Raw genomic sequence first — 27,891 nt, 5'->3', positions numbered from 1 at the left:
TTACACCCATATAGGATGTAAAAGCAATCATTTCTCTTTCTCTCTGCAATCTTGCAGCCATTGAGAACTACTGAGTGAGCTGTGATCGGTCACAGCTTGTTACATGGTACAAGGCTGTCATGAATAGCCTTGTACCATGTGACCTCTGTGATCATTCACAGATTTCACCATAGTAAGCAATGATGTCACAAGTGACATCTTGCGTACTACTTTGCATGTGATCACTGATTGGCCAATCAGTGATCACATGATCGGGACCTCGTGCAGAGGTCCCGTCCGATGATCGTTGTTTCACTGTGTCCGGAGGACACAACGGGCACCGGATTGCGGTGCTGCGCGCTCCCAGGGAGAGCGCACAGCTAGGAATGGTGGGTGCCGTTTATGAACAGCAACCCGTCCCTGGAGTGCCACCGTCCTGCCGTTTATAAACAGCAGGGGGACGGCAAGTGGTTAAACGCCAAAGCTCACAAATGTTGTAAAGGCTGTACAAAAATGTGCAAAACCACTCAAAAACAAAAAAAAAAACTTGCACAAAAACCCCCAAAAAACTCTTAAAAACACTATGCTCAGGTGTGAATGCCACCTAAATGGTCAAACATGAAAGTTCTCAAAGACTAGAGGTAAGACCACAGTATAAAGAGGAGCCTTGATGAGACAGTGTGGCTTCCACATATTTGCAAATGTTGTGCAACTAAAACTTGTTTTTAACACAAATTATTAGATATTGTAATTTCTTTTTGTTTTGAAGACTAGCCGGTAAGTGTGTTGGGAAATACACTTTGCTTCGTTTGCTCTGTTCAAAGGCCTTCCATATGGCTGGCATTTTTGTTTAGCTTACTGGAATTGCCATAGGGGCTCACCGGACGCTTGCAGCTGCCATTCTGTGCTGTGCCTTAGGTGTGCCCCTGTGCATTTAAGAAGGATTGCACTGCCTCCAGATATACCTGCCCTTAATTTATCAATTGCCGCATATGCTCCAACATGGATACTCTCATAGACTAGCATTATACAATTGGGCTTTGACAAGGCAATGCAGATTCCATATTTATTTGCAAATGTTATGCAACTAAAACCTTTGTTTTTAACGCACATTGTTCAACAGCATATTTATTTTGTTTTCTAACTGGAAAGTGTGTTGGGAAATACATTTTGCTAAGCTTCAATAGGTGTGCATAACTCTACAAATATCCTGAAAGTTGACTGTACCAAAAACAGACCTGAAAGTTTCACTGTTAATGTCTGCTAGATAGTATATTGATACCCATGGTCCCCAGTAGATAAAATAAGGCAGTTGCAGTTACTGTATCTGCACCACGGAGTTAATGTGAAAAAACATGGCATAGGGTATCTGCAAAAAAGAAGATCATGTATACACAGTGATAATATCCAATGTTCTATCATGACAGCTTTCATTAGCATATGCATTGAATGATGTCTCTGGTTGACAACTTACATTCTTGCAGAGTACTTGATGACTCTGATGGAGACCGTGCAGAATGAGCAGCTGACCTTGTTTTTTCTTCCTCTCCTTTCTTTTTCCCAGTGTCCTTTGAGTCTGATTTCTCTGTAAAATAAAATGGAATAGTAGCCGGAGGGAATATTGAAAAAAAAAAAAGACAGCAAGTAAACCAGGTAAAATTATTATGGAACACATAAAAATAGAATGAACAATTACTATGAGGCAGCTGTTAAAAAAGAGGACTTAGTGCAGGAAAGTTGTGCATTTTTTATTTGTACCACAAAGTGAAAGCACAATTGACAAAGCTTTTACATGATGTACTGTAACATGTTATAAAAATGATTTTGAGGTGGTAATAGATATTACTTGACAATATTGATAAGAGCCCGTAGTACAAAAGTATAAAAATGAACCGGCTATTGCTGTGCTGTCTTATGACTCATTGGGGGAGGGTTTACTAAAACTGGAGTACACAGAATCTGGTGCATAGAAACCAATCAGCTTCTAGGTTTTATTTTCAAAGCCTAATTAAACAAACTGAAATTAGAGGCTGATTGGTTGATTGGCACAATCTCTGTGCTCCAGTTGTAGTAACTTTCTGTTATTGTTTACTAAACTACTTACTTCTTTAAAGAACAATATTTTTTTCCCCTTCTTTATCCCCTGTGGAACAAACTACATGTAGGACCTTCTCCCATGTTGTTTTGTGCTTCCTAAGTCTGTTTTTCCACAGGGGACAGAAAAGGGGGAAAATTAACGATAGTTATTTTTTATTCTCTTTTGAGCTGGTGCGGATTTTGAAAGGGTTAGGGACTTTTTTTCCGCCGCAGATTGCTTTATGTGTGTAGTAGACTTCAATGGAACTGCGCCACAAATGCAACTGTTGAGATTTTGATGCATTTTTATGCATGTTGCATTTGGCGTTTTGTGCTTTGTGTGAATTTAAGCTGGTTGTTAAGGAGCCTTATCCTTAACAACCAAAGAGTCATCAGCTGTCGGCGGGGTTCCCCACCGACAGCTAAATGTAAACAAAACAACTGCCGTCAATTAAAAATTTAGGCAAAAACTGGGTGCCCCCCCAATCCCTACCAGGCACTTCGGGTCTGGTATATATTTTAAGGGGAACCCCACACAAAAAAAAAAGTGTGGGGTCGTCCACTCCAAATCCATACCAGACCCTTTTCCAAGCATGCAGCCCGGGAGGCCAGGCAAGGGGGGAGAAATGAACAAGCACCCCCCGAACCATACCAGGCTGCATGCCCTCAACATGAGGAGGATGCTTTGGGGCAGGGGTCCCCCCCAAAGCACCTTGTACCCATGTTGATGAAGACAAGGGCTTCTTCCCCACAACCCTGGGCTGTGGTTAAAGGGGTCAGCGGGGGGGTCACTTTAACAAGGTAGGCTCCAGATCCCACACATGTCCCAGCGGCAAGCGCCGCACAGGCCCGCCCACCACAGCCCATACTGAACCTGGGCAGGAGAGAGAAAAGAAAAGGGGGGCTGAGAACACCATAACAGCCCCCCCCACTGACAGGCAACAAAATGGTTAAGGGGGCACCCCGGCACCAGGTCCCCCCTTCTACAAAATCAATCAAGGAGGCCCTGGCAAAGGCCTCCACAAAGATGGCCACCGCCCCAGCACATGGAAGCAAGAAGGGGACAACTGCATATGCAGCCCTACAGGATCCGCAGCCCAGCCATCCCTGCACGTCTGAGGGTGAGTCTGACACTGAAACAGATGCCCCTACACAAGCCCTGACGCCTGACCTTACAACCCCTGACCTGTTAACTCGCTTTGAACAAATTCTACACAAAGCTTTGAAGCAAACCTCGGATCGCATCACTGCTACGCTATCCAGGGAAATCCGTGAACTGGGGCAACGCACTGCAGACCTAGAGCAGAGGGTAGATGGTCTTGATACCACGCTTCAGACACATACGGATGACCTTGACCTTCTGCGCGACGAAAACGCAACACTATTGACACGACTGGAGGACTTTGAAAACCGGGCACGACGCTCAAATCTGCGTATTCGTGGCCTCCCGGAAACGATCGTCGATCTCCATTCAACAGTAACTGCTCTGTTCCAAGAGCTTGCCCCAGCTATCCCAATCGAAAGATTGGAATTGGATAGAGTACACAGGGCGTTAGCACTACGACGCACGGATGGTCCACCGCGTGACATTATAGCCAAGCTCCACTTTTTCCGCACTAAGGAGCAACTATTACAAGTTGCACGTAACACAGAATCTCTACAGTTTCAAGGTCATTCATACCAGTTATTTCAAGATTTGAGCCCCACAACAATCACCAAGCGCAGGGCTATGAAACCCCACCTACAAGTACTTCAACAACACGTTATACCGTATCGGTGGAGCTTCCCCTTTGCAGTGCGATTCCGTTACCAATCCCGGGATTACACCTGTAAGACTCCAGAAGACCTACTAGACACCCTGCGGATCTTACAATTGCATTCCTCAGCGACGCCTTCAGAAAGCACCAAGCGGAGGTCCACATCCTGCTCACCGCGGAAGTCCCTCCCCACGCCTGCCACTGCAGGCCCACTCAATCTCCACAAACGAGGCCGCTTTTCATCTCCGGGTCTATCTTCACAAGATACCATGGACTGAACTGTGTCTCATGTTTATCCTTCTTCACTCCACTTTATTTTGGCCACACACACCAAACGGTGTATGCTTTTGACTGTCATTACTGTTGGTGCGGTTAATACCGTCAATATCCTCTCTCCCTTCATCTGTTAAATTTTGGTTGTCCCATCACCTGGGAATTGTTCGGCTCCTCCCCTCTTCAGAGCCCCACTTTAGGTCAGTTTGTTTGGGAACCTAGGCTCTGACGGCATGTGACGCCACAACCCTTCCCCTATGATGTTTCACTGATACTGCTAATGCCGTCTGAGTTTGGGATAGCGTGATCTTTATGAATGTATTTTCTTTATGTACCTTTTTTTTTTTTTTTTTTTTTATACCGGGACCTTGCTACCTTCTCTCAATCAAGTTGCTGTCATCCTCACGGACCGTGTACCTGCACACTCCAACCTAGCCCCTGCGTTATTGGCTATTTAATAACGCTTGGGCTACTACTGTTCCCTAGCCCACCCTGACCCAGGGTGTCCTTGGGAACCCATCTTTTAGGCCTTACATGGCCTCATGCACCCCTTCCTTCCTGTTACCTATCCCATGTTGTACCCCTCCTCCCTCCCTCCAACATGACTTCAGGACTCTACACAACACACTCCACAATGCCCTCATCCCCCGTCAGGCTCCACCTTCGGAAGTAATGACAGGCTATCTTAATCACTATGCGTTTTCCTCGTGGGTTCATTAAATATCCTACACCCTGAACGTGCAGGGCCTCAATATCCCACAGAAACGTAATAAGGCCTTCCGAACCTTTGCTACGCTTAAAGCTCATGTGGTTTGTCTACAGGAAACACACTTCACTCCCAACTCCACTCCTAAGTTTTTTGGCCCCCGATATCCTCAGGTCTACAGTGGGGATCGAAAGTTTGGGCACCCCAGCTAAAAATTTGTATTGATGTGCATAAAGAAGCCAAGGAAAGATGGAAAAATCTCCAAAAGGCATCAAATTACAGATTAGACATTCTTATAATATGTCAACAAAAGTTAGATTTTATTTCCATCATTTACACTTTCAAAATAACAGAAAACAAAAAAATGGTGTCTGCAAAGGTTTGGGCACCCTGCAGAGTTAATATCTTGTACTGCCCCCTTTGGCAAGTATCACAGCTTGTAAACGCTTTTTGTAGCCAGCCAAGAGTCTTTCAATTCTTGTTTGAGGTATCTTTGGCCATTCTTCCTTACAAAAGTCTTCCAGTTCTTTGAGATTTCTGGGCTGTCTGTCACGCACTGCTCTTTTAAGGTCTATCCATAGATTTTCAATTATGTTGAGGTCAGGAGATTGTGAAGGCCATGGCAAAACCTTCAGTTTACGCCTCTTGATGTAATCCCCCGTGGATTTCGAGGTGTGTTTAGGATCATTATCCATTTGTAGAAGCCATCCTCTCTTTATCTTCAGCTTTTTCACAGATGGCATCAAGTTACCATCCAAAATTTGCTGAAATTTTATTGAATCCATTTTTCCTTCTACTCGTGAGATGTTCCCTGTGCCACTGGCTGCAACACAACCCCAAAGCATGATTGATCCAACCCCATGCTTAACAGTTGGACAGAGGTTCTTTTCATTAAATTCTGTGCCCCTTCTTCTCCAAACGTACCTTTGCTCATTCTGGCCAAAAAGTTCAATTTTAACCTCATCGGTCCACAGAACTTGTTTCCAAAATGCATCAGGTTTGTCTATATGTTCATTTGCAAAGTTCAAACGATGATTTTTGTGGTAAGGCCGCAGAAGAGGTTTTCTTCTGATGACTCTTTCATGAAGACCATATTTGTACAAGTATCTCTTTATAGTGGAATAGTGTACCACAACTCCAGTGTCTGCCAGATCTTTCTGGAGGGATCGTGCAGTAAAACGTGGGTTTTGAATTGTTTTTCTCACAATCCTGCGAGCTGTTCTGTCTGATATTTTTCTTGGTCTTCCAGATCTTGCTTTAACTTCCACTGTTCCTGATGACTGCCATTTCTTAATTACATTCCGAACAGAGGATATTGACATCTGAAAAAGCTTTGCTATCTTCTTATAGCCTTCTCCAGCTTTGTGAGCGTCAACTATTTTCAGTTTCAGTTTTCTAGACAACTGCTTAGAAGAACCCATGGTGCTGATTGTTGGGGCAAGGTCAGATGAGTCTGGGCATTTAAAACCTTTGAGATTGACATCACCTGGTCTTCCCAGACGATGATTGAGAACAATCCATGACACTGGCAGGTCTCAGCTTGGCAAAGGGGGCAGTGCATGCTATAAATTCTGCAGGGTGCCCAAACTTTTGCAGACGCCATTTTTTTGTTTTCTGTTATTTTGAAAGTGTAAATGATGGAAATAAAATCTAACTTTTGTTGACATATTATAAGAATGTCTAATCTGTAATTTGATGCCTTTTGGAGATTTTTCCATCTTTCCTTGGCTTCTTTATGCACATTAATACAAATTTTTAGCTGGGGTGCCCAAACTTTCGATCCCCACTGTATACAGCCTCAGCCGCCACCAAACGCAGGGGGGTACTGATAGCCTTTCATCGCACAACACCCTTCACGTTAGGCACTGAAATCAAAGACCCGGAGGGCCGTTACCTCCTGTTAGTTGGGCAACTCTTGGACATAGATGTCACCATTGCTGCATACTATGCCCCAAACCAAAACCCTCTACCATTCCTTTCCCATATACTCTCGATTATAGACCACCATAAGCGCGGAACTTTAATTGTTAGCGGAGACTCTAATAGTGTAGTATATCCCTTCCTCGATAAATCCCCTCAACTATCTCCTGCCCCGGCCTCTAAACAAACCTTTCAAGCCATTCTGCACCGTTACTCCTTGATTGATACATGGCGAGAACTCAACCCGGCGAAACGCCAATATACCTTTTATTCTCACCCCCACCAGTCATTCTCCAGGATAGATCATATTTTCCTTACCACCGCTTCCACCCCCCGGCTCCTGACTTCTGAAATAATTCCAATACCTTGGTCTGATCACTGCGCTGTTGTCAGGAATCAAGGAATGACCAGAAAGGTGTGGACTGACACAGGGAAACGCAGGTTTCAGGTATAGTATAATAATACAGGTTATTATTAGCCACCCAGATATATATATATAAACGCACAGTGAGCAAACCAACCTTCCACTAATCTTAGTAGGTGCAGGAACACAGGCGCAGTCAGGGCTGGAGAGGTGGAACGGTCAGGCCGGCCGTAGGGTTCTGTAATGACCGTTTGGTGGTACCTCTAGTGGTCCCCAGTACAGGATTCCCCAGGGCGCGGAGTCTAAGTCTCAGCCTGCTTATTCACCAGGGCCCCTGATGGTGGGGATGGACTTGGAGCAGACAGGAACCAGGTCGCGGCCCCTGAGTACACCTGCTAGTGGTAGAGGGATCCGCCAGAGGTATGTGCAGGTACGGCTGGATCCGTGCAGGATAGATGGATGGCAGAGTAGTTAGCGTGGTCAGACGGGCCAAGTCAGCAACGTGCGGGCAGCAAGGTACCAAAGGAGCAGGCAGAGAATAGTCAAGGTCACAAGCCGGGTTCAGTAACTCACGGACAGCGCGGTACAGGGGATCAGACAGAAGGATGGTCAGGCAAGCCAGGGGTTCAACAGGAGATGGTCAGCAATCAGAAGCCGGGTCAGCAACGAAGCAGGAACACAGGATACCAGGTACAGAGGCTCATGGGGAAAACATACACCAAGGCCCAGAGCACAGGCCTGGTCATGGCTTAAATACACCTTTCTGCAATCAGCCCCAGGTTTGGCTGATTGTGAGCTTCTGGCTGCTAAGAGCACCCGCTGGTCAGCTCTGGTACTGCAGCCCACACGGCAGGTGAGTCCCACCACCAGTGCTGAGTCCATTGCTGAGAGCACCCGCTGGGCAGCTCTGGTACTGCAGCCCACACGGCAGGTGAGTCCCACCACCAGTGCTGAGTCCATTCCTGACAACTGTATTCACTGCTATGACCTCCTTGGCCCCATCCCCTACTGAATCCTCTTGGATTATTAATGATAACCTGCTTGCAAACCCAGCCCACTGTTTAGAAATCGAAGCAGCCCTTAAAGATTACTTTTCTCTTAACCAATCACCTGATATTTCTCCTCACCAATCACCTGTTATGGGAAGCACATAAACCGGTTTTGCGAGGGTTTTGCATTAGCAAAGCATCCTTCCTAAATAAAAGCAGAAGGCAGCAGCGCCTCACACTAGAGCAAGCCTATGATCGTTCCCATCAAGCCTTCCAGGCAGCTCCTACGCCTGCCAATCGTGAAACTCTGGAACGTTCTAGATTGGCTCTAGATCTTTTTCTCACAGATCAAGCTGAACTCTCGCTCCGTAGATCTAGACACAAATATTACACCAAGGCGAATAAACCCAATACATTCCTGGCCCTCTCACTTCGTAGGCTTGACCAACTCACTAGACCTATACGGATACGCACTTCTTCTGGCAATCTCACTAGTAATCCAGAACACATTCTACAGATTTTCCACAAACACCTGTTGCAGCTTTATTCCTCTTCTACACCTTTTGACCCCACGCAAGCAGATACCTTTCTAACCCCCATCTCCTTCCCAAAACGTTCAGAGTGCCAGTTGGAGGCACTTGAGCGACCCATATCCCAAGCCGAAACCTCAGAGGCTATTAAAAATTTAAAACTATGTAAACGCCCAGGACCAGATGGCTTCTCAGCCACTTATTACAAAAAATTTGCTCACCTCCTTGCATCTATCCTCACTAATGCCTTTAACGCATTATTGTCTGGCCAAATTTTCAACCATGACACGGTACAAGCGAACATTTCCATGATCCCAAAGCCGAACTCTGACGATACGCAGTGGTCCAATTATAGGCCAATCTCTCTCCTCAATATTTGACGTTAAATTGTTAGCTAAAATCCTCTCTTCTCGTCTTAACCTATGTATTGGCTCTCTAATTCTTAACGACCAAGTGGGCTTTATCCCAACTAGGCAAGCAGGAGATAACATCAGACGTGCAACTCTCTTGGCTATTTTAGCTAGGTCTCGCAATATTCCTGCCTGTTTCCTGTCTCTAGATATCCGGAAAGCATTTGATACAGTCTCATGGCCATACCTCAACAATATATTGCGTTGTTGGGGCTTTGGCCCACATTTCTTAACCTGGATCTTCTCACTATATCGAGAGCCCTCGGCCAGAATTAGGTATCTGGGTCACAGGTCGGCTCAGTTCCCGATCTCCAGAGGCACGAGACAAGGCTGCCCTCTGTCTCCTCTGCTCTTTGCCCTGGCTATAGAGCCTCTGGCCCTCTTAATCAGAGCTAATCCGGATATCAAGGGACTTGAGATAGGGGGCACGCATCATAAGTTATGTCTCTTCGCGGATGACGTTTTGCTCTTTCTCACGTCCCCATTGACTTCCACTCCTTCTCTACTCTGGCTTCTCGAGGCGTTTGGCTCGCTCTCTGGATTGATAATAAACCCTAATAAATCAACAGCACTCAACATCTCACTTCCCCCATTAGAGTTGACGAACCTCAAGCAGATTCTACCATTCCCTTGGTCGCACTGTCACATCCCGTTCTTGGGTATTAAACTGACCCCTAAGTTATCAGACCTTTACGCAGCTAATTATCTCCCTATGCTAAACCTTCTTTCTGCCCTTTTGACCAAATGGTCTTCTTTACCCCTCGCATGGCTAGGCAGAATAACAGTTATCAAGATGTCTATCCTCCCAAAAATGTTATATCTATTTAGAGTCCTCCCAGTCCCAGTCCCCCCTCACTACCTCCGCACACTACAGCGTCGTATTTTTTCCTAAGTATGGGGTAATACTCGTCCTCGTATACCTCGCTCCACCCTGTACCGCCCTAAGCTCAATGGTGGTCTAGGCCTACCTGACATCAGCAAATACTATCAAGCAGCGCATCTAGCCCAGTTACCATGCAACCCTTGAAATCCCTCAATGGGTTGTACTTGAATCGATAGAATGTGACCCCTTATCTACAGCTAACTTACTCTGGTTGAGGCCTATAGACCGTCGTTCTATAACCAACCCCATCACTTCTCACTTTTTATCCTTATGGGATAAACTGAAAACCCAATATCCCCTCCAATCGCTACATAATCCCCTGCTCTCGTTTTTACGAAACCCAGCCTTTCCCCCGGCCTGGCAGACACCCCTTTTATTCAAAGCCTGGTCCTCCTCTAATTTGCTCCGCACACATCACTTCCTACAGAGGAATAAGTTTAAATCTTTTACCTCGCTGCGGGAAACACATGGCCTCCCAGCTTCCGAGATCTTTAGATACTTACAACTACAACACTTTATGCTCCCTACGCTACAACGACAAATCGGCCAGATGCTATGTCTTTCTTTGAACGAGCGTGCTATAAAGATCCCCATAGGCGTGGGCTTATTTCTTGCTTATATTCACTCTTCACTACTTCGATTACCACGTCCCCCCCTCAGTATACCCACAAGTGGGAAGTGGATTTGGACAAGAAACTTGACCAGTCTGACTGGGATCACATTTGGGCCAACACAAAATCATCTTCGCAGAACATTGTAGCATTGGAAACGAATTATAAAGTTTTAACCCGTTGGTACTTGGTCCCAGCGAGAATCGCAAAATTTACCCCTAATTACTCGCCCAACTGTTTTAGAGGCTGTACAGACTTAGGGACACATTACCATGTGTGGTGGGAATGCCCAGTGGCCCGAGCCTTTTGGGATGAAATTTTCACCATGCTATCTACACTTAGCGCTATCACTCTACGACCTGATCCAACAACAGCCCTCTCAATCAGTGCCCCCCTGACGTCTCCAATTCGCAATTCAAGCTCCTTATGCAAGTTACAACAGCGGCTAAGCAGGTTATAGCAAAATCCTGGAAATCCCCCACTCTTAGCGTTGCTGCCGTCAAAACCAGAATAACACAAGCCATGATACATGCAAAGGTGGAAGCCACAATACTAGACATGATCCCTAAATTTCTGCACATATGGAACCCCTGGGTAGAGCACTTCCTCCCGCCTAACTTTGACGAATCACTCCTTCTCCCTTGATTTCTATACTGTGTGCCCAGGATACTGTCAATAGTCCTTCGTGGGCTACAAGTAGAGTCTGCTGTAAGTTAGTTGATTGTTCATGGAGTCATTGTTATTGTTCCTTTTCCCATACCCCCCCTTCCTCCCCGTCTGACCCCCCTCCAAACTTCCCTCTACTTCTTCAATGCACTTGGGAGATGTTATTTCGATTGGTTAGGACGATAATGTCATCTATTGTCGACTTTTTTGTTCCTGCTTTTGCTAGAATTGTATAGACATCTGTAATGTGTTCCACATTCATTTTTCTTCATTGTCCTACTGCCTCTTCAATGTCCAATGTATATCAGCAAAATCTCCTTGTTTGTGCTGTTAAAATTTCTCTCTTGTTAATAAAAATGTTTGAACAAGGAAAAAACTAAAAAAGAAAATTGTCCCCCGATGTAGAACCAACTTTCCTGCCCACCCCCCTGAAAAAAACCCCAAGAGCTCTGCGCCTGGCACTGGCTCCTACCATCTGACAACTCCTGAATAAACGAAGGGACGGGACCACCAGATGACATCATTTGGTAACCCCGCCCCCTTGTGATGTCATTGACCGGGGCATGCTGGGTTGATGATGTCACAGGGGGAGTGGGTGACCCACCCAGTAGAGCTGTCAGACGGTGGAGCTGTCAGATGATGGAAGCCAGCTGAGCCTGTTGACAGCTGACTAATCGGTTGTTAAGGACGCTCCTTAACGAACATGTTGTTTACTGGATGTTAAGGATGCGGGCGTCCACCCACTCTTTAACAACCAGCTAAAGTCACACAAAGCACAAAATGCATAAATATACAATAAAAATGGGTGTGAAAAAAATGCAAAATGCACCTGGAAAATGCATCAACTTCAATTTGCATAGATATGAACCTAGCCTTAGTTGAGAACCCTCACAATTATATTCATGCGACTTATCCAGTCATGCACAAAGCAAATTCCTGAAAACTTTGAATACCCAATCAGGTGCAGATGCTTTACACATGATTGAATAATTAAAGTGAATAGTCACACAATTTTTGCAGTGAAGATGCTCAACTGCTTAAGTAAATTAGATATAGAACAGTAAGGAACAACAGCCACATTAAAATGAAACCCTCAAACATCCAGATCAGCTTTAGCCTATGATGGCTTAATCTATGCCAGAATGATCTACCCTCATCTGAGTTGTATCTGGCAGCCACATTAGAGGAAATATCGACACCTTAAAGTGAGCCAGTGTAGCGGTCTGTTCACCATGCACTGCCCCAGAATGAGTATTTATCTTAATGCTTGTATTAGCAAGTGCTTATTGGTCAGTGCATTTGCATGCTGGTCAATGAGAAGCACATCTGAGGCTTCTTCTTCTGGTAACGTGTCCCAGAAGAAGGGCTTCTCATTCAGCAGTGCAGTCATGTGGTCGTGCTGACCAATTAGCGCTTGCATCATGCCTGCTATGTGCAGTGGGATCCAGAGGGGTCAACTGTACAAACTTTAGCAGTGCATGTATTATTTCTTTATTATTTGCACAAAGAACAGAGTTTGGAGTGAAATATTTAAATACATTTACCTTTATTGGGTTTTTCAGGAGGTTTTACAATGACAGGTATGGTTATCTCAGGTTTAACCTCAGCTAGCGTGTTGTCCTTAATTTTTTCTTCCTTCACAGCAGGGTTTGATTCCTGAGCTTCATCAGCAGGTAGTGTGAATTCAGGAACTATTTTTTTTAGAAAATCCCAGACATCACTGATAAAATCATTTCTAAAATAAAAAAAAGTTTTAGATTGAAATAATAATAATAAAAAAAATTGTTATTTCAACATCCGCAACTGAACTCTGAAAGCTTTGAAAAAAGACATCTGGAGGGCAAATAACTAGTAGTCATCGGCATTGCTTGTGGTGCCCCTGTAGCTAATCTGTTCTCATTACTCGAGCACATAAATAGGGGGGATATGGAGGGCCAACAACAAGACCCCCACTAACCCAGAGCGTCTGGGTATGGTACAGATGCAGTAGCTAAGCTAGAAGTCCCCAGCTGGCAGATGTGCATTCTTAAGTTTTGATTGAACTGCACTAGGCTGCCTCAATCAAGTGCTTACCTGAGGCTTAACCTGTCTATTATGAGCAGGCTAAGCCTTGGATAGGTACTCCATCCTATGTACATTTATATTATACCTAGTGAATTATACCACTGGAATAGCAATCATTACAGTATAGATGATTTTAATAGGTTACTTTAACTGATCACTGCACTCTGTACACTGAGCTGTATATGACATACTCCTGACCTCTGCACTGTAGGTTTATTATATACTCCTGTCCCTTGAACTCTTTATGCTATATTGTACAACAGTTGCTGGTTGCTAAGTAGTCACTAACTATGTTAAAGGATAGGTTCACCTTTAGGAATACGTTACATGTTCCACCCGTTTTTAGGGTTTAGCATGTAACATGATTCCATAGTTGAAGCAGCCCCGCCGCCCCCCCTTCCTCTGACAGATAATACGGGGAGAAGTTTCCCCATACTATCTGTTGAATTTGAAAAGAGTGTGGCCGTGCGGGGCTCCGCCCACATGGCTGCATCAGTCATTCACAGACTTCCATGAATGAATGAAGTCTTGACAGTCTTAGCGGCTGTGGGCTTGTAGTTTTCAATGAATGCAGCACCGTGGTAGTTCATTGAAGCTTCCTGTCAGAATATCTGCTTGGCCGTACATCCCATACGGCAAGCAGATATTCTTACAGGTCTGCAGACCTGCATGGCATCAGCGATCTACTGATTACTGGTGCAATGCTTTCCAGGTTCCTTTGGACAAAAATAATAAATGCACATTTTTTTACCTGCAAAAAAATGTGCATTTATTATTTTTGTCCAAAAGGTGAACTTATCCTTTAATGATGTTCCTTTTGAACTGTGAGCTGTGTGCAGACAAGCAAATGTAATAGAAGAGTCTCATTTTTTACAAATGATTGCGCAGAGGTTTGTATATGTCTATTAGTGGCTCACTTTTGGCACAGTAATTAAAACATACTTTGTGGGTACAAGGACTGTGGTATGAGTTGCTATATATACAGTGAGTCTGCTTAAGTTTTAAGCTCCTCCCACTGTTAGCGTAATTTTGCCACACCCATAATTTGCCTATTTGGTTTTTTTTTTGGGTGCCCAAAGCTGACCCCTCCGCAGTGAAAACAGTTATCTACAACCCTGCCATACTTTGTTCTATTGTGTTTCTGTGTGCATGTGGCCATCTTAGTAAAGGTAAAGCTTTGCTTTCTCACATCAGAAACTCCAAGAAGAACAACAGTGAGCAGCACAATGGTGACATGACCAAATCCCCCTCCAAATCTCCCAAGACTAGCAGCATGAGGCAGCAGTGCCTTAATCACACACTGCAGATATACAGTTATGAGGTTGTAGGTAACTTCACGTACCAGGAGGTGCACTACTATTTTTCAGGAGGAATTCCAGAGAAAAGGTACATTTGTCATGATAAAAAAATAATATTTGCAAATGTTCCCTATACCATAGCAAAATTTCCAACTTGATGTGATCATTCATACAGATGAATAAATATAGAAATTAAACTGTGTAGCATGAGCAATATATTTTAAGAATTCAGTTAAAAAAATTCACTTGTTTAGCAAAGCCTCCTTCAAGATGCTCCTACAAAAAAAAAAATTTAAATAAAAGAAGGGTTCCATGATTGCAGCCACAACTGCTTGACTGGATGGTACTGTGGAAATGCTCAGCTCTAACATTTTATCTGGACTACAGTAATATAGGAACTCCTCATTCCCAATAAAGTATAAGTTCACCTTTAAAAAAAAATAAATAAATGCACATCTTTTTGCAGGTGAACATATGTGCATTTATTATTTTTATTATAAGAAGCCTGTAAAGTATTGCACTTGCGGTCAGCAGATCAAAGATGCAATCTCAGGCTCCTGCAGACTGTCAGTATAGCTGGCAGCCCGTAACTTATCCTTTAACAGTGAGAGCTTCTTGATGAGAGGAGGGAGCTGAAAGAGGTTCTACTGCTCCTCTTTTCAGCAATGGCAAGTGAACACTGCAGCACAGGATACCCACATGAGGGAGGGGATGCTACTGCATAGAGGATAGTGCAGAAGTCTAGGTGAGGAGGCAGTTTTGGCAAAGTTGAAAGCTGCAGTAAGTTGGTACGCTGCTCTTATTTTTATTCATGAAAAAAAGGTTTCTTCTGGTATTTAGTTTTTACTTTGTTACTAGGGCCTAGTAGAACACACACACAGCAAGGGCATTCGGTAGGCTATTCACCCACCGCGCCCAATGCATTGCACTCTCACAATGCTTTGTGATTGGCCAAAGCAATGCACCTGACCACAGGTCAGGTGCAATGCTTTGGCCAGTCACAGCACAATTATGTGGAGCTAGCAATGAGGTCACTTCTAGCTCCGCCCAATTGTTTACATATGACCGGCAAATGTCACATTGCAGCGAGTGCTCGGTGGGTGCAGGCGGGTCAGTGAGCATCGGGGGTTTTTTTATTTCGGTGAGTTGGAGTCATCATCACAATGCTGGATGCCGTGATTGACGATGGATTACAACAATGGAACCATTTTTGAGGATTTTTTTTTAAATAAAGGATTTGTCAAAAACTTTTGTTTTGTTTTTTGTTCAATAAAAGAATTTTTCAAAATACTGGTCTCTTTACTTTTTACTAAATTTAACCCTTTAGTGAATGGGTGGGGGTACAAGTATCCCTTACTCATTCACAAGGGGAGGGGCAGCATCGGGGTGGCATATATAACCACATATGCTGGCTGCAGCAGCACCGTACTGGAACAGGGGTCAGCAAGTGTCAGTGGGAGGAATAGTGCCCCATCGTTGGTGTCACTGATACCAATGATGGGGCATCATTCCTCCCACTGACACCAACGATGGGGCACTTTTCCTCCCCCCCACTGACACCAACGATGGGGCACTATTCCTCCCCCCCCCCCACTGACACCAATGATGGGGCACTATTCCACCCCCCACTGATACCAATGATGGGGCACTATTCCACCCCCCACTGACACCAATGATGGGATACTATTCCCCCCCCCCACTGACACCAACGATGGGGCACTATTCCCCCCCCCCCCGACACCAATTATGGGATACTATTCCTCCCACTGACACCAAAGATGGGGCACTATTCCACTGACACCAATGATGGGGTGCTATTACCCCCAATGATACTAATGATGGGGCACTATTCCTGCCACTGATACCAATTATGGGGCACTATTCCTCCCACTGTCACCAATGATGGGACACTATTCCTCCCACTGATACCAATGATGGGGCACTATTCCTGCCACTGATACCAATGATGGGGCACTATTCCTCCCACTGATACCAATGATGGGACACTATTCCTGCCACTGATACCAATGATGGGGCACTATTCCTCCCACTGTCACCAATGATGGGACACTATTCCTCCCACTGATACCAATGATGGGGCACTATTCCTCCCACTGATACCAATGATGGGACACTATTCCTTCTACTGACACCAATGATGGGGCACTATTCCTGCCACTGATACTAATGATGGGGCACTATTCCTCCCACTGACACCAATGATGGGGCACTATTCCTGCCACTGATACCAATGATGGGGCACTATTCCTCCCACTGATACCAATGATGGGGCACTATTCCTCCCACTGACACCAATGATGGGGCACTATTCCTCCCACTGATACCAATGATGGGGCACTATTCTTCCCACTAATACCAATGATGGGGCACTATTCCTCCCACTGACACCAATGATGGGGCACGATTTTTCCCACTGGTGTGCACTGGAAGAGGGGTAGTCTTATACGGCGAGTATAGCCCAAACACTACATTTTAAACAGGAAAAGTAGGGGGTCGTCTTATACGCCCAGTCGTCTTATACGCCGGAAAATACGGTACTTTTTGAAAAAAAATTTTCACTGATTTATGTCCATGAGGGCAGTACCCCAGTCCCCATACCCCTTCCAAGGCCAATAACTTGCATATAAGCCTTCAAAATGTTAACTTTTGAATTTACAAGTTTGAGTTTTATAGACATGCATTAAGTTTGAAGTTCGGTAATGTTTTTAAAGGGCAGTCATTTTATTGCTTAAAGTAAAAAAAAAAAAGAAAAATTCCTTTAAACATTCATTAGGTTCGAATGTTCAAATACAAACTGAACACGGCTGTGTTCAGCCCATCACTACTAGAGCTTAGCTTTTATTGCCTTTATTACCAATCTCCACTAATTGCCAGCTCCTTGAGACTGCCTCAGTAGTCAGTAAAGCAATCTGATTGGAGAGGTGGGTAAAATTTGGTTAGTCATGAATTCATAAGTCACGTCCCATAATATAATGGCTTTGCTATAACCATTGTAACTGCAGACGGAGCACAACAAGTGTGAAGTTTAATGATCAGTCCATTTTAATACTTACTGGAGAGGTATGACCTCTGGGAGCCATCCCGTTAATGAATGCAAAACAGTGAATTCTCCTAGTTCTCGTTTTTCAAATCCATTGGTACTGCAAAATATAAAAATCAAAATGGTGAATTCATTTGGGCATTGTGAAGTATCTATATTATAGTTTACTTGGAATGATTCTCTACTTTACAACTGGGAGATAGACCATAACCCCCCCCCCCCCCACTTATAAATGATGCTGTTTGACTCTCTATATTTCCAATAAGAATTAATAGTACAGAATTATCTAAATTATGAAATAAATGTATAAAAGACTGCCCAAAAAGGTTGAGTTCAAGAAATGCACACCTGATTGATTGGATGGCCTTCCATATCTTCCAGTGCTCCCATCAGCCCTGCTCAATTGTCCTTTCAGGGGACTAGTTATCCCAACAGTTTTCTTCAAGGGTCCTATTCAGTCACAGTCATTGTTGAGTTTCAGATCTGCCTAGCTTCTGTGTCTCCAGGAATCCCTTCCAGCAGGTCCTCTCCTACAGCCTTTAAAGTGGCTGTAAAGTTTACATTTTTTTACTAAAATAAGAATTATGTAATACTTACCTGCCCTAAACTGTCCCTGAAGATCCTTTTCTGGGGTCCCCCACAGGCACTCTTGGTTCTTCCTCTTTTCCATGTGCCACCATAGAAAATCACTTCCTATGGTGGCACACATACAAGCTCACTCCTGACCTGGCCTGTGTGCGCCCACCTCACAGGATTTGACTGCTAGCAGTAGGAACCAATGGCTCTGCAGACAAACACAGAGCTGGATCAATACAGGATTTAGGTAAGTGTTTGGGGGGTGCAGGGTGAGAAACAGCTACTGAAAGATGTTTTACCTTAATGCATAGAATTCATTACAGAGCAAACCTTATGACTTTAGAACCACGTTAAGCTAGCTATTCATGGTTCAGTTTTTTTTTTTCATTCAACCAGTCGGTTTATGAGAAGTCGATCTATAAAATTACTTCTCATGAATGGGAACGATACATGAATTGAAATTCGTCCAGTTCTGGCTGAACTGGCCGAATTTCAATCCATATATCCCCTCCTTAAGCCTTTTTATGTAGGTCATGCCATCCCACAGTAGTGATGATAGTGAATGTTAAGCTGGCCATACATAGATCAAAATTCGACCGGTTCAGCAGGGACCAGATGCATTTCAATCCATGTGTGGCCACTGTAGTTGAACAGAAGTTGCCCTGTCGGATAAAAGCCACTTGATCATCGCTGCAGGCAATAGGCTGCAGTGGTGATCTGTGTATTTTGACAACAGGGGGATCTCCCCACTGTCAGAATACAATAGCACAATGGGGAAGATTCCCTCATCCACCTTGAATGTGTGGATGGGGGAATTGGTTCAGCTTTTTTTGTTCAGCATGCTGGCTGAACAAAAAAAAAAAATGTATGGCCAGCTTTATTCTACTTCCTTCAAGCACAACAACAGGTCACAGCTGCTTTGCAGAGCATAATCTAGTTTTAATTCTTTATGTCATGTCATGATGGTTTATATTGTCAGATGTCCAAAAAAACAACTGTCGCTATAAAAAAAGAAATTGTGCCAAACTATTATGCTTTCTGTGCGACAAGCAGTGTGAAAAGGTCTATATAAAATATGATAAAAGAAAAGTAAGGGATGTCAACCCAAATAAAGTAGACATTACGGAAAAGAAATGGGTACAAAATGATACATATATTTCTGATCCTAGACTTATTTTAATTCTTGTGGGTGCCTGCTCAAAAAACATAATTAGACAAAAAGGAGAAAAAAATGAAGGCACAGTTCAGCCATTTAGAATATATATATATATATATATATATATATATATAAAATTTTCTGTCCTCAGCTGTTCAGAGTAGACGTTCCTCAACTGTTCAGGTTAGACATGTGCAATTCATTACGTTACGTACAAATCAAAATTCAGATAAAATGTTTGCTATTCGGAGATTTAGGTGTATCCAAATTTCCAAATCACAATAGTAACAAATTTCAACGAATCTGAAATGAATTATAACAAAACAAAAATATCCAAATTCGGATTAGAAAATTAATTTGAATTCAAAATGGAAAGATATTGCAAAAAATACAGTAAGATATATAAGTGAAATAAGATGATGATTCCTACTTAGGCTGCTTTATAGAATAGAGTAGAAAATAAAAGAATAGAACAAAACAACAGAACAGACTAGAATAGAATAGAACACAATAAAATAGAAAATAATAGAATAAAATAGAATATAATTGAATGGAATGTAAATGGATAGAATAGAATAAAACAAATATGTACAAGAATAGAATAGAATAAAATAGAATGACTATAGTCATCTTTTGAAATTCGGATTTCGAATCGATTTGACAATAACAAATATACGAAACAAATCCAAATGTATGAAATTAATTCCAAAAATGAATCAAACTGGCCCAAAACAAAACAAATTTTTCCTTCCTGCACATCTCTAGTTCAGGTATATAATCTTCCATATACCAGTACAACACCAATTATCTTGTTTATTCCTTGACAGATCTACCAATCACACTGACCTCCTATATATTCACAGTTTGAAGTAAACAAGATATGCAGTTTTCCTGAACCATATTTTCAACCACTTCACCCACTCGCACTAAACATTGTCCACAGAGGCAGGAGAAAGGACGTCCCTGCATCTGGCAGGCATCACCATAAGGGGCATATTTATAAAGCAGTAAATGTGACATTCACCAAACATTCACTGCAGATAAATCTTCCTGGTGCATGTGTTTTAAATAACAGTCAATGATTCGCTTTAGTGTTTCTCAACTTTTTTCAGTTAAGGCACCCTTTAAAATCTTGTAAAATCTTGATGCACCCCATTCTAAAAAAACCCAAAGTAATGATTTTACATACTATGTCGCAGCAGCATCCACAAACATGGGACACCCAACAATATAGGTGATTTATCCCTCCCCCTCTGCAAACTGGTACTGTCTAATATTCTAGAGTTTCACTTCTTCCCAACTGCATACAATAGTGGGGCAATTACCTTTTATTATATCCTTTCAAAGATTTAGGTGTCCGTTTATGAACCAGCGGTAATAGATCGCTGATCATTTCTCCGGCATTCTTGGAGAACACAGTTCTCCTGTGAATGCCTTTTATGAAGCAGTTCTTCGAACGAAGGGAGAACGGTCTACAAACGCTGGAAAACGGCTGATTTTACTATAATCTCGTGAGATTACAGTAAAAGATCAGTTTACTAAGCAGAGGTAAATTATCTCTGCTTAGTTTGCAGTCCCTCCGATTTTCCAGCTCTAGGCTGGAGAATCTGGACGGAGAACACAGATCTTCAGTGAAGGGCTGACATCGCTCCTCGCTGATCTCCTGAGTGTCATAAACTGTGAATGACCAGAGAATAGCTGCGATCCTCTGAATCGCAGCTATTCTCTGTGTCAAAAACGGACACCTTAGCCCCCAAAAATAACAGATATGTCACCTGAAACTCATGAATCAGACATTACAACTGCATGCAGTCCTCTTGCACACTTTTACGCCATTGTTAGAAGCATTTCTTAACCGCTTCCCGACCGCCCTGTAGCAGAAATACTGCTACAGTGCAGCACGGGTGCGCAAAATCACGTATATATAGATATATATATATATCTATATATATATATATATGTGGTTTTTCATTTTCGGGTAGGGGGCGTGCGCGAGCTGTGGCTGTTCGTGGCCATGGCTGTCAATCACTGGGTCCCGGTCGTGATTACTCACTAGCGTCCGGTGATTTCCAAGGATCTTCAACGGGGAGGAGAACTGTTTTATTTACACAGCACAGCCATCCAAAGCAGTGTGATTACAGTGAAGCGCACTGACACGGCCCCCTAGTAAAATGCTCCCAGCACACAGTTAACCCTTTGATCACAGTTAACCCCTTCCTGCTCAGTGCCATTAGTACAGTATCAGTGCTTTTTTTTTAGCACTGATCACTGTATTGGGGTCACTAGGGATGTCATTAACACCAAGTCAGTTCCTCCCAGTGTCAGAATGTCTGCCGCAGTCCCACTATAAATCATGGAATAGTTGTTGGTGCCAGACAGGCTGGTCTGTGTATTTCAAAAACTGCTGATCGACTGGGATTTTCACGCACAACCAACTTTATGGTTTACAAAGAATGGTCTGAAAAAGAGAAAATATCCAGTGAGTGGCAGTTGTGTGGACAAAAATGCTTGGCTGGTTCAGTTGCGACAATGGTGTGAGGGATATTTTCTTGGCACAAACAAGGTGTACCTAATAAAGTAGCCGGTGAGTGTATATAATGGGTTGTTTTGTCTAGTTACAAGTGTTGAGTGACCTGGCATATGGAACTCATTAGATATTCTACTCAGCCCCATCCTGTTTCAGACTTTGAAGTGTAAGAGATTATGAAGTATATTTAAGTAAAGAATATAATAATTATACTGTAATATCTCTTGATATTTTTTACATTATTTTATATTCTGTATTTTAATATTTTTCTTATGACTTTATGCTATTTTATTATTAAATCCATCTTGACGTTTTTGCACAAGAACTGGAAGGACTTTCTATTTTGAACTTTCCTCACCAGTATAAGTTTACACAATATCATAAGAATAATTGATATTCTTCAGCCATTAAGTTTTCCATTAATAATTTTGCTTACGATATGACAGTAGTAATATTTTAGTGAACCCGGTTTAATTAATAGAAAAGTTAGCATGTGGAAACTTGCAGGAATACGGCATACGCAGCCATTTTAATGTTCAGGAAATAAGGAAGCACTGTACTTTTATAATGAAATAGCAGGTGCAGCTAGAACAAATTCAATAAAATTATACAGTAAGGTTCAGTCTTGATTTTTTTCATCTTTTCCTTGAATTACTAAACCAAGTTCCCCAGGTTTAATTTTTTATGACAGTGTAACAACATCATTGTGCAGTGATTGCATTACCCATAGTTACTGTTTATAAAAGGCCTTTTGAAAGAAGTTTCACAGAACATAGTCATGACAAAATTTTTACCAAGGAAAGACCTCTCCTCCAAATTATTATACATGGAATTTAATTACATAAGTATAGAGTAACAGTTTGAAGCTTATAGATTGTAAAATGTTGCTTTTCCAATGCAGAAACTAAACTGTAGTGATTCTAAACATATTTTTTTTCTTTAAAATAACAAACATTTTGCACAGAGCAGCCCCGATCCTCCTCTTCTCGGGTCCCCTGCTGGCACTCCTGGCTCCCCTTCCCACCGAGTGTCCCCATAGCAAGCTCACTTCCGAGGCTTACTGTCTGCACCTATGGAGACACACTGCGGGACTTGACCCTGTCCCCAGTCCCCTCATCACTGGCTGTGACTGATAGCAGCAGGAGCCAATGGTTCCTGCTGCTGTGCCTGAGCCAATGAGGAGGGAGAGAGGAGAGACAAAAAAAATATCCAATTATCGAACAGTAACCTAATTTTGCTCATCATGCGCATTCACCCCCTTATGTACATAATTGAACATATCATCACAACTGAATAGCAGAGAGCTGTGAGACTGTGGGAGAAAGAGCAGGAATACTATATGCACAACAGTGGCTGCATGTTCTGAGGTTTTCATCCTTAGCTTAGCTCATCCTTAGCTTTGCTTTACTACTTATTATTGTATTGTTATTGTATTACTAACCCTTTCCTGCCAGGTCCATACTGAGTACGGACCTACAGCACAGCTTGCAGCAGGCCAGATCCTTACACCGTATATACCTACATTCATACCTCAGTGATCATGAACTTATAGCAGAAATGTTCAGCAGACTCTGCTAAACAAAACAGCAGCCGCTAATCAGATCTAAACAATAAATTCCTCCTGCGCCGCCAATGCTAAACCAAACAAAACCGTGCGGTTGCTAACACCTGTCTACCATACCAATAGTATCAAACAAAGGAATTGAAAAAATTATGCTGCGCTACCCAGTCACATAGACCACTAAATAATAATGAATCAAGGTGAAATAGGTGCAAATAAAATGTAAATACCTAGTGATAAATTGAGTAAACCATAAAATGGTGAATAAATAGGATGATACAAAAATAAATAAAGCACCATGAAAACTGATCGTATTCCAAATGTAGAAAATGTAAATACAACAATGATGATAAACAAGTGATAAAAAATTGCTAAAAATTAATCACTCAAAAAACAAAAACCACCCAATGTGAACAGAGTGACAGTATGGATAAATAACAATGAATTGATAAATCACATGAAAAGCATTATTTAATATATTTTTGAAAATATCAGATTGTATAGTAGGAGGGTTTTAAGTTAGTGTGACCTGTGTAGTAATATTTGGAAAGATATATTTGTTCTACTAATTCTGGAAAGATTCACTGCCCCCCCCCCCCTCCCGCAGGCAGCTCAGCTATCCATCTTTCTCCCCACCCGTCCCGCCAGCTGCAGCTGCTGCCTGGAACTCAGGAGATCTGTCAGTGACAGATCACGATCAGGATGGAGAGTGGGGGCCTGGTGAGCAATTGTTTACAAGCCCCTTTGCTTTCCTGATTAAACAAAGTGATTGGTAGCGTTCACTCTGTTCATTCATCACTTACACATAGTAAACTGAGTTTACTATATGTCAGTTTGTGAATGAACAGGAGTCTCTATAAAGACTCCTATCTCATTCACTACAAAGCAGCTCATGTTGCAGAGAAAGGGACTATTTTCAGTCTCAAAAAAGATACAATAGGGGTATGTTCAGATCCCTAATGTCTCTCCATAGAGCGCACCCCCCCCCCCAAAAAAAGTAATAATATATAAAAAATAAAATTGTAAAAAATAGTAAAAATAAAAACCTAATAAGTGTAGATTTAGACATGTATCTAAATCTCCCTTGCCACTGAAGCCCGATCCGGGTTTGGATCATGCTCCAGAGGCTACTAACAGGCGGTGAGGAAGCGATTCAATGCCCCCTGACCACCTGTTTTAACCCCATTTTTGCAGACAAATGTGCTGAAACTGCGTGCATTGCACACAGTTGCGGGGCCTTTTCAGTGCTTCCCTACTGACTTGAATGTGTAGCATTCGGAAGGCGACATCACTACAAGTCGGTGGTAGGCAAGCGGCAGAAATGCAGCTTAACCGCACATTTTTTGCTGCCCCCGAACCGCAAGTGTAAACAACGCCTAAGACTTCGTTCATATGGGTCATACTACAGTGAGGCTGTGTTTAGCTACATAGCAATGCACAGGTGTACTGTGCATCCCCATGCAGGCTGTCCCATTAATGTCAATTGAGAGACAGCAGCTGCATGGACACAACCACCGCTCCCAATTTGACATCAATGTGGGTGCATGTCCCTGAACTCACACTGTCTGCATTTGGGGCCATACACCTACACCTGCACAGATTGCACAGATGTCAGATCGGTCTTTGCAGCTGTTGCCTCCCAACTGAATGGGACTGGCTGCAAGGGGATGCACAGAACATCTGTGCATCCCCATGCGGGTAAACATGGCTCTCCATGGGCATATGCTTTAGTAAAGCCCATGTGAATGGGCCTTAGTGAGAATTTAGCTTGAATTTTGTACAAATTGTTATGTTTGTATCTGCTAATAATGATTTTAATGTATTTTTAGTGACAATATTGTTTTGATAAAACAATGTGCGCAAATATCACAGGTCCTTCAAAACCAGTAATATTTTGCTTTTTTGATTTTCACCAATTCACAAAAAGGCGCAATTTAAAATGTAAAAATATTTGTTATTTATTAACTCAATTACAGGTTAAGCTTTTATATTTAGTTGGCATTTTTCAGGAATTATGTAACATTTGCTGTGTTTTCATCTGCTAATAATGATTTTAGTGTATTTTTACCAAAAATATTGTTTTGATAAACAACTGCGCAAACATCACGGGGCCTTAATCAGTAGCACCTTCTTTTTATTCTACTAGTCAGTAGATGTGTTAATCATTTAATAAGATAACAGGCATATTCAATATATATCCAACTTTTATCTTAATGTTGAGTTTGGGGGGGGGGGGAGCGGTGAGTGTGACTGATTTAATTTGAGTTAATGTAAAAAAAAATCAAGAATCCCTCAAAGGAAAGGAAAACCCATAAAAACCACCCAGAAACAAAAGTTCCCCAAAGGGAAGCCTTGCAGAACAAAAAAGTGTGTCCAAAAAATGTCCTATCAACATGCACTAAAAACAAAATACTCCCCAAACAAATGAAAATCCAAAATAATACCTCCGAAACAAAAGTCTACTTCTTTAAAGAGAAACCTAGTTGCAAAAAAATGACCCCACCCCCCAAAAAATTAGTGGGACAGCAGCTAAAATTTACCTCTCACCTCAAATCAAGCACAACATTAAATTAAAGACAAAAAAACCCCCAATACTAAGAATACAAATGAATGGGTTGGTTGGCCAAAGAAAAGCCCCTTATCGGTTGCTTGCTGGCCATACAATAGTTCAAAGGCCATAAAGTCCAATTTTAGATGTCATGTTATTTTAGAACAATGGTTTATCGAGTGCAAAATTTCAGTAAAAAAATCATACACTGAAGTTAATTATAGGGCATACAAATGCATTATATGACCAATTTTTTAGTAAACTACAAAAAAAAGATGAGGTTGCTCTAAGTAAATTGATATCCAACATCTCAAGCCTTAAAATTGCATGAAATGTTGACTTTTGTACCCTATATTTCCTGTAGGTGATCTTTCAAAAGTCTCTACAGATAATCAGTTTATATATAGATATGTTTACTTCTGTATCTGATCCTTGATTCCTAGACAACTGGATCATATGACTATTAACCATTGACACATGTAAAAATATTGTCACCAGCCTGATTGCACGGCTTCCTTTTATTTTTATTTTATCTCTTGTTTCTTCCACATGTGCAGCAGGCTTTGAAAAGCAATCTGTGGTGGATCACTTTCCAGATTGCAGTTTAGGGCCAGTTTACAGGTAGACAGGAGGCAAAACTGGCATCTTCGAATGCCTGTTTTTCTTTAAAAAGGAGAATACAAGAAAATACTTTGCTTCAACCTCCATAGTAGTGTTTGGCATGCAGCTGCAGGCCCGTTGACTATAATATATGCATTTGGCACGTGTAATACCTGCTGAATTTGGAAAGCCATGTTAAAACTAGCAAGCTCCAAGACAATGTGAATGTGCTAGTCTGAACTATCCCATTCAGCAGTACGGCAAACAGGTGTGGGCAACATTGCTGTAACACAAATACCTACTTATTGGCTAGGACCTCTGCCCATGTGAACGTAGCCTTTCTTCCCACACTGTGCTCTCTCCAAAATGAATATTAATCAGAGCAAACCTCTGACTTTATGCTGCGACCTTAAAAATGAATAGTTTCTCTATTCTTTTTGATATGGAAAGTTAAAAAAAGTACAACCAAAGCTCTTTTGCCTGTACTTCTCCAGTAGATCACAGGAGTGTAGTTCATTCTGCACTCCTATGACCCGTTTTCAGCTGACAGCGGGCTAAATCCCGCTGTCGGCTGATGTCACTTGGCCGATCCAGGCCGGGGAAAGATCCCGACTTTAAAGTCGGGATCGACCCCAGAGTCTGGAGCGGCACCTGGCTCAGCCTTTCAGCAAGCTACTAAGAGCCTGAGCCAACCGCTTCCTCCCCCTCAACAGCCCAGTGCTCCCGTGAGTGTGTGGGAGGGTCGGCAGAGCAGACAGCAGTGACTGACAGTCACCGCTCTCTGCTCAGAGCGGCTGTGAGATCTTAGTGATCAGCAGTCATGTGATCGCTGAGTTCTCATGCACACTGGACATTTTTACAGCTGCTGTTTTTGGCTTTTGATGTTTTTTTCTACAGCCAGTAAACCCCCCAGCATGTTATCCTATGTGTCCATGCACACAAACTGTAATCAACATTTTTTGGCTGGGACGTTTTTTGGCTGGAAAAAAAACCCAGGACTAGTGAGTTTCTAGAGGAGGTTTTTAGCTGTAAAAAAAGCTCTAAGGCTGAAAAATGCGGTAAAACGCTGCAAACCGGTGTTTTGGGACTTTTTTATAATTTTTTTTTGGTAAAAAAAAACACTAAAAAATGCAAACGTGGGAAAAAGCTACTAATCGCTAATGCAAAAATGCTAAAAAAAAGCTAAAAAATCTCAAGTTTTTAAGATGACTTTACACAGCTAACGTTACCAGCGTTATTAAAAAGCCCCATGTGCATGGAACCTGAGAGCCAGCGGGGGACAGATGCAGCATCGGACCAATGCTGCATCCACCTACAGTAGGTGAGTATAATTTGG

General features: G+C 42.5%; 1 protein-coding gene across 1 annotated transcript in view; it reads right to left on the bottom strand.

Moving 5' to 3' along the window:
• ADGB (androglobin) overlaps positions 1–27,891 on the bottom strand; it is a 387,180-nt gene that overhangs the window by 223,175 nt on the left and 136,114 nt on the right. The window contains exons 7-9 of the mRNA XM_089694277.1: positions 17,601–17,687; positions 12,709–12,899; positions 1,454–1,564 (exon numbers count right to left, since the gene is read on the bottom strand). Coding sequence (XP_089550403.1) covers positions 1,454–1,564; positions 12,709–12,899; positions 17,601–17,687 — 389 coding nt within the window. The remainder of the gene's footprint in view (positions 1–1,453; positions 1,565–12,708; positions 12,900–17,600; positions 17,688–27,891) is intronic.

This window comes from Staurois parvus, unplaced genomic scaffold (assembly GCF_062004578.1).
Source record: "Staurois parvus isolate SC_StPar_1 unplaced genomic scaffold, SC_StPar_1.0 ptg000657l, whole genome shotgun sequence".
Classification (NCBI taxonomy): Eukaryota; Metazoa; Chordata; class Amphibia; order Anura; family Ranidae; genus Staurois; species Staurois parvus.
The sequence above is the reverse complement of the archived record's forward strand: the minus strand, read 5'-3'. Positions and strand labels throughout refer to the sequence as shown.